This window comes from Xyrauchen texanus, chromosome 21 (assembly GCF_025860055.1).
Source record: "Xyrauchen texanus isolate HMW12.3.18 chromosome 21, RBS_HiC_50CHRs, whole genome shotgun sequence".
NCBI classification, from domain to species: domain Eukaryota; kingdom Metazoa; phylum Chordata; class Actinopteri; order Cypriniformes; family Catostomidae; genus Xyrauchen; species Xyrauchen texanus.
Window position 1 is genome coordinate 8,921,081 of NC_068296.1, and position 12,900 is coordinate 8,933,980.

Below are 12,900 nucleotides of genomic sequence, written 5' to 3' on the forward strand. Positions count from 1 at the left end.
CTCCTAAGGTTATTTTTCTCCCATTAACAAACATCTTATGGAATTTTGTGTTCTTTGCCACAGTCGCCTTCAGCTTGCTCACTGGGGTTATAAATAAAATTATGATTTAATTATTTATTTTTAAACACAATTCAAAATCGTATTTTATCTAATTACACAAAGATGATTCATTGACATTATAGACATTACAGTTTTATCGTCTGTTGATGCCTGATCTTCTGTAAAGCTGCTTTGAAACGATGTGTGTTGTGAAAGGTGCTATACAAATAAAATTGACTTGACTTGATCCATGAGATCTTTGCATGGTGTCTAAAGTTTGATTAGTAATTTAACATGGGCGGCTGTGGCTCAGGTGGTAGAGCAGGTTGTATGTTAATCGCAGGGTTGGTGGTTCGATTCCTGGCCCACACGACTCCACATGCCGAAGTGTCCTTGGGCAAGACACTGAACCCCAAGTTGCTCCCAATGGCAGGCTAGCGCCTTTGGTATGTGTGTGTGAATGGGTGATTGGGACACAGTGTTAATCTCTTTGGTAACCTCTAAGGTTAAAAAAAAAAGTGCTATATAAGTGCAGACCATTTAATATTTTAATATTTTTTTTAAGTATTTAAATTTTATGTAGCTAATGACAATCCCTGAAATTAAAACATTTATTTTAAGATTTTAAGACAAAATACTTATTTGTTCAAGATCGTTAAATCAAAAGGTTTTTAATAACAGTCCAATAAGTTAAAGGATAGTATTTGGGGTAAAGTTTTTCCTTAAGTGAGGGAAATAGATTTGTTCCGAAAACTGTTCAAAGTGGGCTCACATTGACTGATCCAATCACAATAGAGATTAATTTATTTATAAAATACTTGATGTTATAAAATGCAATCCTGATTATGACGTTAAACTGATCCGATAGGGTCTAGTTGGATAGCCCTACCAGAAGATCTCTGATCAATATGGTTATGGGGACCGATAGCTAGAGAAACTATCGTGAGTACTACTGGGATGCAGCGCTAATACCTAAACCTCATTAAGGCAAGTACAGGGTTTAACCCTAGAAAGGCTTTTTGAGGGTAGGGCTAGGCAAGTACAAGGAGACCTTGGAAAGGCGAACCCATTGCTAGTCCGTGCATGAGGGCTCGTATCCCATCATGGTCTTACCTGGAATAAGGAAAATCTATATGAAAACACAACCAAATTCTAAACATACTGGCTCAGCCGTCGCCCAGGTTATCAATCTGCCAGCCACTGAAAAATATGCAAAGATTGGAAAACCAAAACCAAAAAACAAGGACTTTTCCGTGGCCACCTACAATGTGACAACGCCAAACGATACATCAGCACAGAAACAGGCGAACCCATCATGCACAAAACTGATCATATTATAGCCGACTGCGAGAAATACGACATCGACATCGTAGCAATCCAAGAGCACCAGCATAGAACATCTGATACGGTGGGCTATAGTCATCACAAACAACGCAGCAACTGGACTCTGGCACACTCAGACTCATCATCCATCTGCCATGGAGTAGCCATTCTGTACAACAGCAAGATTGCTCAGTTAACCACCTCAGTCACGGTCAAATCGGAGTGCATAATAATCGCACATATCAAGGGCAATCCAAAAGTATGCATAGTCCCACCGTACGCCACAACAGAGACAGCCGAAGAATGAGAGAAAGATGAGTTTTACAATGATTTAACAGAGTTAACCGAGTCGATTCCACCACACACGATCACCATTCTTGCAGGAGACGTTAATGCACGTATTGGTAACGACAGTCATACAACAAACACAAGAGTTGTAGGCAGTCACTGCTATCATACGACAACCAACAATAATGGGACACGAATGATTCGCATGTGTGAAATGGCTTTGACCAGCCAACTCTTGGTTCCCGAACTGACCTACAAGGATCTACAGAAGCCTAAAGGCGAATAGTACCAACTCGACCACATTTTGTTCAGCACAAAGTGGTGGACTTCTGTAAAGAACTGTCGTGCATACAACACCTGCAGCATCGGATCAGACCACAAGCTTGCCAAATTCAAGCTTGCGCTGAGATCTAGCAAGATACCACTTAATGCTAGATAGAGAAATTGAAAATCCCAAAATTCAAATATGAAATACGAATGTACATCACATTTATTGACTTCAAGAAAGCCTTCGACTCGATCAACTGAGAAATGATGTTTGCCATCTTGCGTCATTATGGAATACCAGCAGAAATTGTCGGTGCAATCAGAGTCATGTATGATCAATCGACAAGTCAAGTGTATGTTGGAGGTGAGCTGTCAGAACCTTTCATCATCACAACAGGAGTCCTATAAGGAGACGTTCTAGCACTGATCCTCTTTATAATAGTCATAGATTACGTCTCCAAACAATCCGCAGGCGATTTTTGTTACATTACACACAAAGAAACATCTCTACCAAAAAGTCAACGATTGCAACGATCTTGCACAAAGAAAAAAGAAACGCCTGAACGGAAGCTGAACAATCTTTCATTCGCGGACGACATTGCACTTTTTGAAAATGATAAAACTCGGGCACAACAACAACTTTCTACCAACAAGCAAAACGCTGCTGTGGTGGGGCTTGAGATAAATGTAGAAAAGACCGGCCAAATTCAATTTAACGACAAATCCCGAACTCAAACACATCTCGTCATCGATGGAAACAAATTCGAGATTGTCGATGACTTAAAGTATTTGGGGGTCTTATATTGTATCAACCGAGAAAGATGTTGAGAATCGAATCTCCCTCGCCTGGGTTGCCTTTACCAAACTCAAAACCATCCTGAGATCACCCAGACCGAAAGTGAAGTTTAAGCTGCGGCTTTTCAATGCAGCTTGCATATCTGTGCTGCTTTATGGATGCAAGTCTTGGGCTCTCACTGAGGCACTGGAGCACAAACTTGACGTCTTCACCAGAAAGTGTTATCGGATCATGCTGAGCATCAATCAAGTTGAAGCTCAAATGACTAATCAAGAACTTTACAAGAAAACTGGCCAAATTCCAATCAGTTCAACTATTAGATCGAGACAGCTGCAGTTTATCGGACACTGTCTACGAATGAACGAGTGCGAACCGGTGAACATCTATGCCCTCTACAAGTCGGAAGTAACATCGAACCCACGTTCGTCATTTTACCCTCTAACTATTGTACCTGTATATTGTATATCACTTTAATCCCCCTGGGGGCCTGGTAGCCTTTTAACACAAGTGTAAGTAAAAGGCTTCGTCCCCACCTTTTTTATTTAATTAAATGCCCTTTTTAAAAAAATAAAATAAAAAAAAATACATTTTAATCAAAATAACCTTCCGTAATTATTTATTTTCACACAAATGATGTTGGGCCATCAAAATTCAATAATAATAATAATATATTTTTATTATTTATACACTTTGTGACCAGAAAAAAAAAGCAAATTTTCCTTAAGGTGTGCCCTTAGCCTTAAGTGATACTAAAATGTGAAGATGATGCTGTCCAGCCACTAACCAGTTTGACAAGCAAACTGCAGACTGATCCCCACACTCCCAGGCCTGCAGCAGGACTTTATTGGAGCGGCCAAAATGGACCACTGCCACAAAGACACATCTTTCATTTTAACGAGTTTGCCATCTCATGCCAGCACTGCCAGAGAGGGAGATATAGATTAGCCCAGCTAGAACACAAAGATTTAGCACTTTTGTTAATTATTTAAAATCAGACGACATTTATTATTAAAAGAAAATAAATTCAGATTAGCCAACCAAACTAAACACCCTGGCTAACTGCATCAGATTGAGTCCATGTGCAATTTCAGGGAGGGGTCGCATCAGCTGCAGTCTCTCTTCTGGAGCACAGACTGATAAATGCAGTTACTTTACATTGTGCATTTTTAATTTAAAAAGTGATGATTAAGCATTTTAATGCTTTGTTTATTTATTTAATTACGTCTGTGTGTCTGGATGGCCCTTATTATATAAGCAGGGCATGTTAGGACACTATAGTAAAAAAAATATTAAAACTGTATAACTGGAAAAATGTAACATACAAAACATTAAACCATTATTTTTGGCAACAGAAACTGTAATTAATGAATTGTATAAAATTATGTGATATTTATGTGATATAGGCCTAGCTCTAAAGAATAGACACACTAATATTTATAATCTCATAGTTTATTTTTTAAATGCTTTATTGAAATAACTCTTATCGTCACGCATCAACGGTAAACAGCCTTGATTCACGTAAAAAAAAAGAAAAGGTGCATGCCGATTCCGCTGCTGCACGTGAGTGATGCGCGTTCACGTTCGCATCAGTGCGCGCGCCACAGTCTCAGGAGCCGCTGAGCAGAGGCAGACTGAGATGACTTTAATGTCTCAGCACTGAAGAGAGAGCATGACTGCAGATCAGACAGTCACATTTAGATCTTGATTTCACAAGCAGTGGCATTGACCTCTTATTCTCGGAATATGCAATTAGAATTCAATGGTAAGCAAAAATCTCAGCATGATATTAATTTTCGTCATGCATGGTTTAGATGTTTTTTTTTTTTTTTTTAACTTTGGAGTAGGATAGGGAGGGAATTATGTTATCTTCTAGTTAATGTTATTTTTCTAGTAGTGCATTCATAACTAATGGGAAGTAGGAAATACGTCAATAGAAATTATGTTCTATACTAAACTATACTATATTATACTAGTACTATACATTACCTTGTTAAAAAAAGCCTAATAAATGCTACTGAAATGTCAAAATTTTATAAGGGCTTAAATAAGAATGCCATACTATAATATATATATATATATATATATATATATATATATATATATATATATATATATATATGTCTGGGGAGCTGTTCATCTATTTCAGTTGATATATTTTTGTCTTTTAACTAAGATTTAAACAATGTGTGATTATGTGTGTTAGTTGTTATTTCATATTCAACTTTTATTGAGAGATCAATCTTGTTATATAAGTAAACTGCAATATGATGTCTGACATCAGATCAGTTCTGTGTCAGATCACTGATATCTGTGTCATTGAAATGACACAGGGTCATTTCCTCTGCTCAATTAATGCCATCAGGAGTGATTAGTTGTATTTGGACAGAAAGGAAATGCAGTAAACAAACCCTCAGTTATCATGATTTGCTTCCTTGTGTTTGTCTCTTATACTTATCACAGTAAAACAGTTTTTTGTTGCAGTGGTGCACTATAGCATAAAAAAATTACATTGCTTTTCAGACAGAATACATATATATATATATATATATATATATATATATATATATATATATATATATACACACACACACTGTATATACTATATATGGATATGCATAAAAGTAGTTAAAGCAAAGTGGAGTCACAAAACTTTTTTTTTAATTGTATATCTGATCCGATTATTTAATCATAAATTCAGATTAAACTTCTAAATTATATCTTTATAAACAGTTTGTGTATTCTTGCTTTTCAATAGTGCATCTTCAAATGTTATTGGCTGTTGGCTTGGCCATCGTATGTTTCTGCCTGGTGATTGGCTGCATCATCTGTTGGTGGCACCAGAAGTCCCACCCCTCAGATGACAAGCAAGTGGGGCTATTCCAACCCTCTTTACCCACAAATCATGTGACTGTAACTCTTAGCCCTGCCCCCTCTATCAACACTCTGCCAATCAAACAGCAATATGAAGAGTTGGATGGAGAAGTCCTGGACTATCCCTCTCTTAACAGCAGCTCCACCCCTTCAGAAGACGACTTTTCATTTTTTTCTCTGCCCCATGATCCGACTGAAATTAAGGGACCTCAGAAGTCTCGTTTTACTCTACGACGTCTTAGCTCCCCCACAGTACCCTCCACACCTACTAAACCTGCTGTCCGAGGCCGTTCCTCACTCCCAACAATTCCTAAACTCAGCCTAGTGGCAAAGACCCGCCGAGCACTTGATCGCAGAAGCACCGGGATTGTTGATAACCTCCTGCATTCAGAAAACAGCAGTCTAACCACCTGCGATTCTCTCTCTAGTCTCCAGCAGGCGCTCTCTCAAAGGCATTATGGCTCCATTTCCAGACATAACTCCAGTTCGCACAAACCCACACCATCACTTCACTTCACCTTGGTCTTCTCACCTACAGAGGGTAGACTCACAGTCACTATTCTGGGTCTCTACCGGGGCTCTAGGAGACTGAGAGGAACAAAAGTCAGGGCTAGCCTGCCTCCACTTTGCACCACACCGCTGCACGGCGGCCCTATGCGCAGACATAGCCTTAGTACAGAAACGCCACCACTGGTGTTCCATCTGCAGGTGAGATCAGCTGAAGAGCTTCGTTCCTGCACCCTCAGATTGGAAGTATCTAGCAGAGATTTCTCTGGCCTGAGGGAGACGTCTGTGGGTGAACTCGAGCTGGCATGTGCGGACATCGACTGGGAGCCCGATTTCATGGTCACCCTTAATCATCAACTCAACCCTTTTAGGAGCAAGAAAAGGAAGGTATTAGAGCTTGTCACATTGATGAAATGCAATAAAGCTTCACAGGATAAAATGTATCTTATCCATGTTAAATCAAAAGTGGGCAATTTCTGCACCACTAGCTTCATCAAAATGCAATAGAAAAATAACTGTTTTCAGAGAGGTTTTCGAAAGCCTCTAGCCAGTTGTCACTGGTCGAACACACAGATAGGCCCACCCCAAATGCTATTGGTTGGGCCAATGTTGCTGTGTTGGGCTAGTTGGGATGATCAAACAAACAATGTTTTAAAATCCCCATAAAGCTACAGTGTCAACCTACATATGGCTTACTTACAGTTAACTCTGCATGATAAACTGAGATAGGAGAAAGTATTTTAACGTATAATAAATAACCACCTTTAATCTGAGTTTTTCCAAGCTGCTGTGGCATGTGACAAGACATTTTGTTGGTTGCTTCTGTCACGTGGTAGCTCTGCACATAGCGAAATCTAATTGTTGCAAAACTTCTTCCTCACACAGTAGTTGTAAAATGGGCTGTTTCTTGAAGTAATAATGATAATGTATTATCCTTTTAAAGCCATACGTCTGTTATTTCAACTTAATAATAATTATAAAAAAATTCCTGTTGAATTCCAGGTTAAAAGAACGAAACTATCCATGAATTCTGAAGTGAAAGATCTACCTGTCAGAGAGTCTGTGGCAAACTAACTCTGCAGCGACTCCGATGAGTCTGTGGGATGACACAATCAAGTGTCCCTACACTCTCAAACTTCATAGACATTCATTGAGCACTTTATTAGAAACACCTGTTCCCCTACTTATTCGTGCGATTATCTAATCAGCCAATCGTGTGACTGAAGTGCAATGCATAAAATCATACAGATACGGGCCAAGAGCTTTAGTTAATATTCACATCAACCATCAGAATGGGAAAAAATTTGATTTTGACCGTGGCATGATTGTTGGTGCCAGACGGGCTGGTTTGAGTATTTCTGTAACAACTGATTTTCATGCACAACAGTCTCTAGAGTTTACTCAGAATGGTGCCCAAAACAAAAAACATCAAGTGAGTGGCAGTTCTGTGGACAGAAATGCCTTGTTGATGAGAGGTCAACAGAGATTGACTGGTTTGAACTGACAAAAATGCTATGGTAACTCAGATAACCACTCTGTACCATTGTAGTGAGCAGAATACCTTGAAGTGGATGGGCTACAACAGCAGAAGACCATGTCAGGCACTGTATTAGGACCATAGTATTCACACTAAAGTGTTTAATGAGAGTATATTAACAAATATCTGAATATTTAATATAAATTGATTCTCTTCTTAGAATCAACAACTTTAAAATAGTTTTATATTTTTCCATTGTTTTTAATTCAGTTACGCCATTCACAGCATGACTCGCAATGGGATTGTATTGTAGTTCATTAAAGATATTTAGTGTAGTTTTGTACCATCGTACAAAGCATTTAATTCCCCTCAGAGCTGGTTGGTTTGGTTCGTGGCTTTGAACATTTTCATGATGACATTTATAAAATTCCTATGGAAAAAATGAATGGGAAAAACACTTCTGTAACCAAGACAGGTGAAAAAGTGGGCAGACAATGTAGCACTCCATTAATCATAAAATATGGTCTGATTGGCTGTGATTTCTACCTGACTCATTTTACCTGATCGAACATAAAACATTTGGTGAAGTAGAATCAAATATATCCAAGTGATATAGGTATCCCTGAATTGCTTGATATTTGACCTCAGAGTTATTGTTGAATTGCAGCACTGCTGAATGCAGCAGTAGATGTACTTGAGTTGTAAGTTGAGTTGAGGGGAAAATGCCCTGAATCCTGATGAGTTTTGGTTGGGAGTCCAAAACTTTGATGAGTCATATCAGCAGGGTATTGTACAGTGTGTGATACACTGTTAATACCTTGCTCAGATGTGTATGTAAAAGTTTCTGTCTGGTCTGTAATAAGACAAAAACTTGACAGCGGACTGTTGCAGTCTTCACTGCGCATGAACGCAGTGATATGATTGTACAACTGCATGAATAGTGTGCCAACAAGTGATGCGTCAGCATGGCCCAGAGCCAGCATTCAGTCCCCTGCTGCAGCAAGGTGGACGCATGCCAGCGGGTATCACTAACACATCATACAGACTGTAGAAGAGATGTATTACAGAGCACAAAATTCGAGAATGGAGGAAATAAAAGAGGGACGGAGATAAAATAAAGAAATGGAGGCAGAACTCAGATGCTCATGCTCTTTCAAATCTCAGTAGACTTAAAGGGATAATTCATGGAAAAATTAAGATACTCTCATCATTTATTCACCCGCATATCGTTCCAAACCATTAATTTTCATGCATGGAAAAAATATGCAATGAAAGTAAATGCTGACAGAGGCTACCATTCTACCTATGGTGTTCCATGGAGTAAAGGAAGTCATACGGGTTTGGAAAAACGTGTGGGAGAGTGAAAAATGACAACCTTTTTTATTTCATTATTATTATAATTTTGGGTGAACTATCTATATTAATGGAGTTCTCAGTTGACATATTGAAGCGTTAACTTTGGATATTCCTCCTAAAATTCCTTAGGGGAAAAAATAGACACAAATGAGTCAACTGTTGACACACAGTAAGTGTATAGAGCTATAAAATTAATGTTGACAGCAGATGATTTGATCTTGGGAGAATTTGATGAGAAGTGTTTTGAGTTCACATTCAGATCTCTGACTTTTGATTGCGGACTTTGATTCAGACATTGTTGAGATCTCCTCTGCAACTTGTGGGACTCAAGTGAGATTACTGGGGTCTTTTTCTCAGGGGAAACATCTGAGAAGGAGACAGCAATAAACATCTCCATTTGCTGTCCATTTAAACCCCCTTGCTGTCTAGGATTGAGTATTAAAGAGATCTCATGTGTGTTTTTTCTTTCCATTGGGAATATATGTTACATGATGAGCATGTCTCCCCTGGTAGCTGCTCAGTTTGATCCAGCTTGGGTTTAAATTCATACTGAAGACCCAGCAAGAAGCTTCAGTACATTTTGATCCTAATGTGAAAATCAAATATGGCAGTGAGTCTGTAGTACTTCCTCTGACCTCAATAATATCTAATACGAATCGCTTGAGAAGACATTATAAGTGGAATGTGCTATTTCAATGTCCTAGACACAGAGTCAGTTAACATGGAAAAACCTCATCAACATTCTTGGCTCAAACCAGTTTGAAAATAACTGATTCATTTGTGATTTATGGTGAATAATAATTCCCAAATCTACATTTCTTCATTGTCTGAAGAACATTCCATTAGTGTTTCTCTATTGTCCTGTCACATTGTACTATAACAACTGAGACAGACAATATTGCTTTCCCACTATCATATCAGCTTCTGATACACTATATATTTACTTTTTAAACTAATTAATAATTTCTACACTGAGATGCCTTGAAATGCTCATTATAATTTCAACAAGACATTCTGGTCACATTGAAGTCCAATATGTTCTATTGTTTGGAATTCAATAATTGTATTTAATAACCAGTTTCTTATGTCAGTCATATTGAAGCACATTTTTGTCAAATCTTTGAAAATCATTGTTCTGAGTTAATAATGTTTGGTTTTATTGGATTGTTTGCCTCGTGATTTGTGCTAACCAGGTTGCTAAACCTGCACTCATGAAATAGTTAACTTAGTTAAAATGAACTAAAGCAACACAATTCTAGTACATTTGGTCAGAACTTAACTTTATTGTGTTCTATCCATTTAAATTTGTAAGATGAACCTGGGCAGGCCATTTCCCAGCATGGTTTGCATGGGACTGGGTAGGGTGAACAAGTGTTGAAATTAAGAGTTATTATTTACACACTTGAGCAAGATGAAAATAGGAGGAGATTTGTTAATGTTAAATTGGTATTTAAAAAGAGTGTGTTATGCTGGAGTATTAGGGGTTACCATTGTGGTGAAGAATAGCTCTTGTGCTTAGGTTGAGGAGGGACTTTTACGTCAGACATGATTTGAGTGCTGCTAATCCCAGTTGCTTTTAAATTCACTGTTCTTACAATTGCTCACCTGCCATATAATAATGTATACTAAAATCCATTAAATTGGATCAACATAAGAACATTACTTAAATAAAACCTTAGTAAATTGAGTTTGAAGAATGAGGTTAAAATTGAGTTCAAACTACTATAGTATATTGATTTGGCCTAATCCCACAAAAATAGATTGGATCAATAAAACTAAATCTGAATGAAAGACATTAAATTGCTTTTAAAAAACTTTCAAGGACCCCTTGATGGTTAGAGAGATGGAGCAGGGACACCCTGTTATATATAGCATATTTTATACATATAAAAAATATGACTATTTATTTACCTACTTGATTCTTACATTGCAAAGCTATTGAAATAATAATTGATGTGCAGAGTCATATATTTCTACTGTATATGTTATTATAATTTAACTTAATTCCTCTTCAGTGTGGGAGAGACAATTACACGTTTAGCTGAAATGTTACTTTAGCTTTGGATTAAGTTAACTGAATATTGTATTTTTGTTTAAAAAATATAGAGGGCATATAATGTTTGTCAAACCCCCTGCTTACTAAACCATATCTTTGCCAATAATTCTTTATTATTATTCTTTACATTTTAAATCATGTCCAGTGTTTTTTTAAATAATGTTTGTTTGCTTTCAGAGTCAGAGTTCTCAAGATGCAGTGGGGGATATTGAGCGTTCTGTTTTTCCTGTGAGATTTTTGGGTCAACTCCTGATTCTGCTGCAGTATCAGACACTAGCACACCGAATGAAAGTGATGGTGCGAAAAGCTGAGAACCTGCCCAAACTTACCAGAATGCCTGGAACCCCAGGTCTGTCTATCTGTCTGTCTGTCTGTCATAGTCAGACGAAATCAAACAGTCATTTGGAAATTAGAATGCCCGTTTGTTGTTGCAGATCACTATGTTGTCATCAACCTATGTCATAATAAAAAAGTAATCAGCACTAAGGAGACAAAGGCCGCCAGTGGACCAAACGCTGTTTGGAACGCTCCCTTTCTGTTTGATTTACCAGCTGGTGACATAAGCCAACTTCCTCTAGTCTTGGAGTTCATCGTAATGCAGGTAACCATGAGACATCAGAATAATTGTTGATATGATTAATTATGTAATCAGTTTTGATATGTAATACGAGATTTTGTTTTACACTCATTGTGTCTTAAAATTGCAAAACAAGTTTAAAACAATGCCATCACTCTATAATTGACAGGGAAGACTGTACACCAAGAGTTGCTTTCTTGGTCTTGTTCTGATTGGACACGAGGGTCCCGAAGTGGGAAACCAGCACTGGAAAGAGATGTGCAGCAGGTCGCAGGTGGAGACAGCACGCTGGCATGAACTTCTACCGGTCAATCCATAGGCATCAGAGCTTGATTGACATCCCCCCTAACCATTCAAATATTTCCATGTCACAGTTCCATTGCTTCTGATTTCTCCATGGAATTTTAGATGGAGCCCTGGAAGATGCTAAATGAGGAACCTGGTTTGAGAACAATGTGAAAGAACCCACCTAATGCTGCATTATGTGTAGTTTGGTGAACTTTACTAAGGCCATCATGTGTCATTATTGTAGTTCCCTAAAACATCACTGGTTACTTTTGCACTAGTGAACTGTGCAATGTTTCTCAGTTAGATATCTTGTCAAATATCTTTGTCAAATATGATCAATTATTTTACAGTTAGTTATAAGTCATTTTAAAGGTGAATTGTATAATTATAATTATTTTGATGTTAAATACCTGCACTTACAGTATAATAATATGCTAAATTAATTAAATGTAAAACATTGGTAGGTTGGCTTCTTGAAGAGTGCAAACACTGTCTCTGTGGCACAAAAAAAAAAATTATTTGCTCTGCATGTTTGATTGGCCCAACATACCAAGTACTGGCTCAGCCAATACTGTGAGTTTGGGGTGCATTAATGTAAAAGGAAAACTTGACCAAAGATTGCAACATAAAATCACTGAAACAAACTGCTCCCATCTGGTGTGTTGTAACTGGGATAATCGCAAAAGTGTTTTGGTATTTGTGTCATATTAACTGGTTGTATTTTGCATTGCTGTACTGTGTTAAATATGAAAGTTCTACCACATTGTCCTAATTATGTGTCTGTTTCATTAGAAACACTTTATAATAAAGTTACATTTGTTAACATTAGTTGATGCATTAGGTATCATGAACTAAATATGAACTAGCATTTGTCAATGCTAGTTAATTAAAAAACATTTGTTCATTGTTAGTTCATAGTGCATTAAATTTAATTAAGAAAATGTGTTCTAATATAGTACCAAGTAAGGGATCTTCAGCTTGTAACAATAACGGAACCCATTTTTGTGCTAAATAGAACCCTTTTTTAAAGAACCTTCCTTTGAAAGTGCTATTTA

At 37.6% G+C, this 12,900-nt stretch overlaps 1 protein-coding gene across 1 annotated transcript; it reads left to right on the forward strand.

Annotated features, from left to right (window-relative positions):
• The first annotated feature begins 1,354 nt into the window (after positions 1–1,354).
• On the forward strand, positions 1,355–11,876 carry LOC127661291 (synaptotagmin-11). The gene is made up of 5 exons (XM_052151923.1): positions 1,355–1,621; positions 5,444–6,478; positions 11,158–11,329; positions 11,415–11,581; positions 11,727–11,876. Exons 1-5 carry the CDS (start codon positions 1,355–1,357, stop codon positions 11,874–11,876), a joined length of 1,791 nt encoding a protein of 596 aa, XP_052007883.1.
• The last annotated feature ends 1,024 nt before the right edge of the window (positions 11,877–12,900 follow it).

Excerpts from the sequence above, each read along its gene's own strand:
- LOC127661291 (XM_052151923.1), top strand. The coding sequence starts at position 1,355 with ATGCACAAAACTGATCATATTATAGCCGACTGCGAGAAATACGACATC. Across the intron at positions 6,479-11,157 it reads TTAGGAGCAAGAAAAGGAAG|AGTCAGAGTTCTCAAGATGC; the intron begins GTATTAGAGCTT and ends GTTTGCTTTCAG. Across the intron at positions 11,582-11,726 it reads TGGAGTTCATCGTAATGCAG|GGAAGACTGTACACCAAGAG; the intron begins GTAACCATGAGA and ends TATAATTGACAG.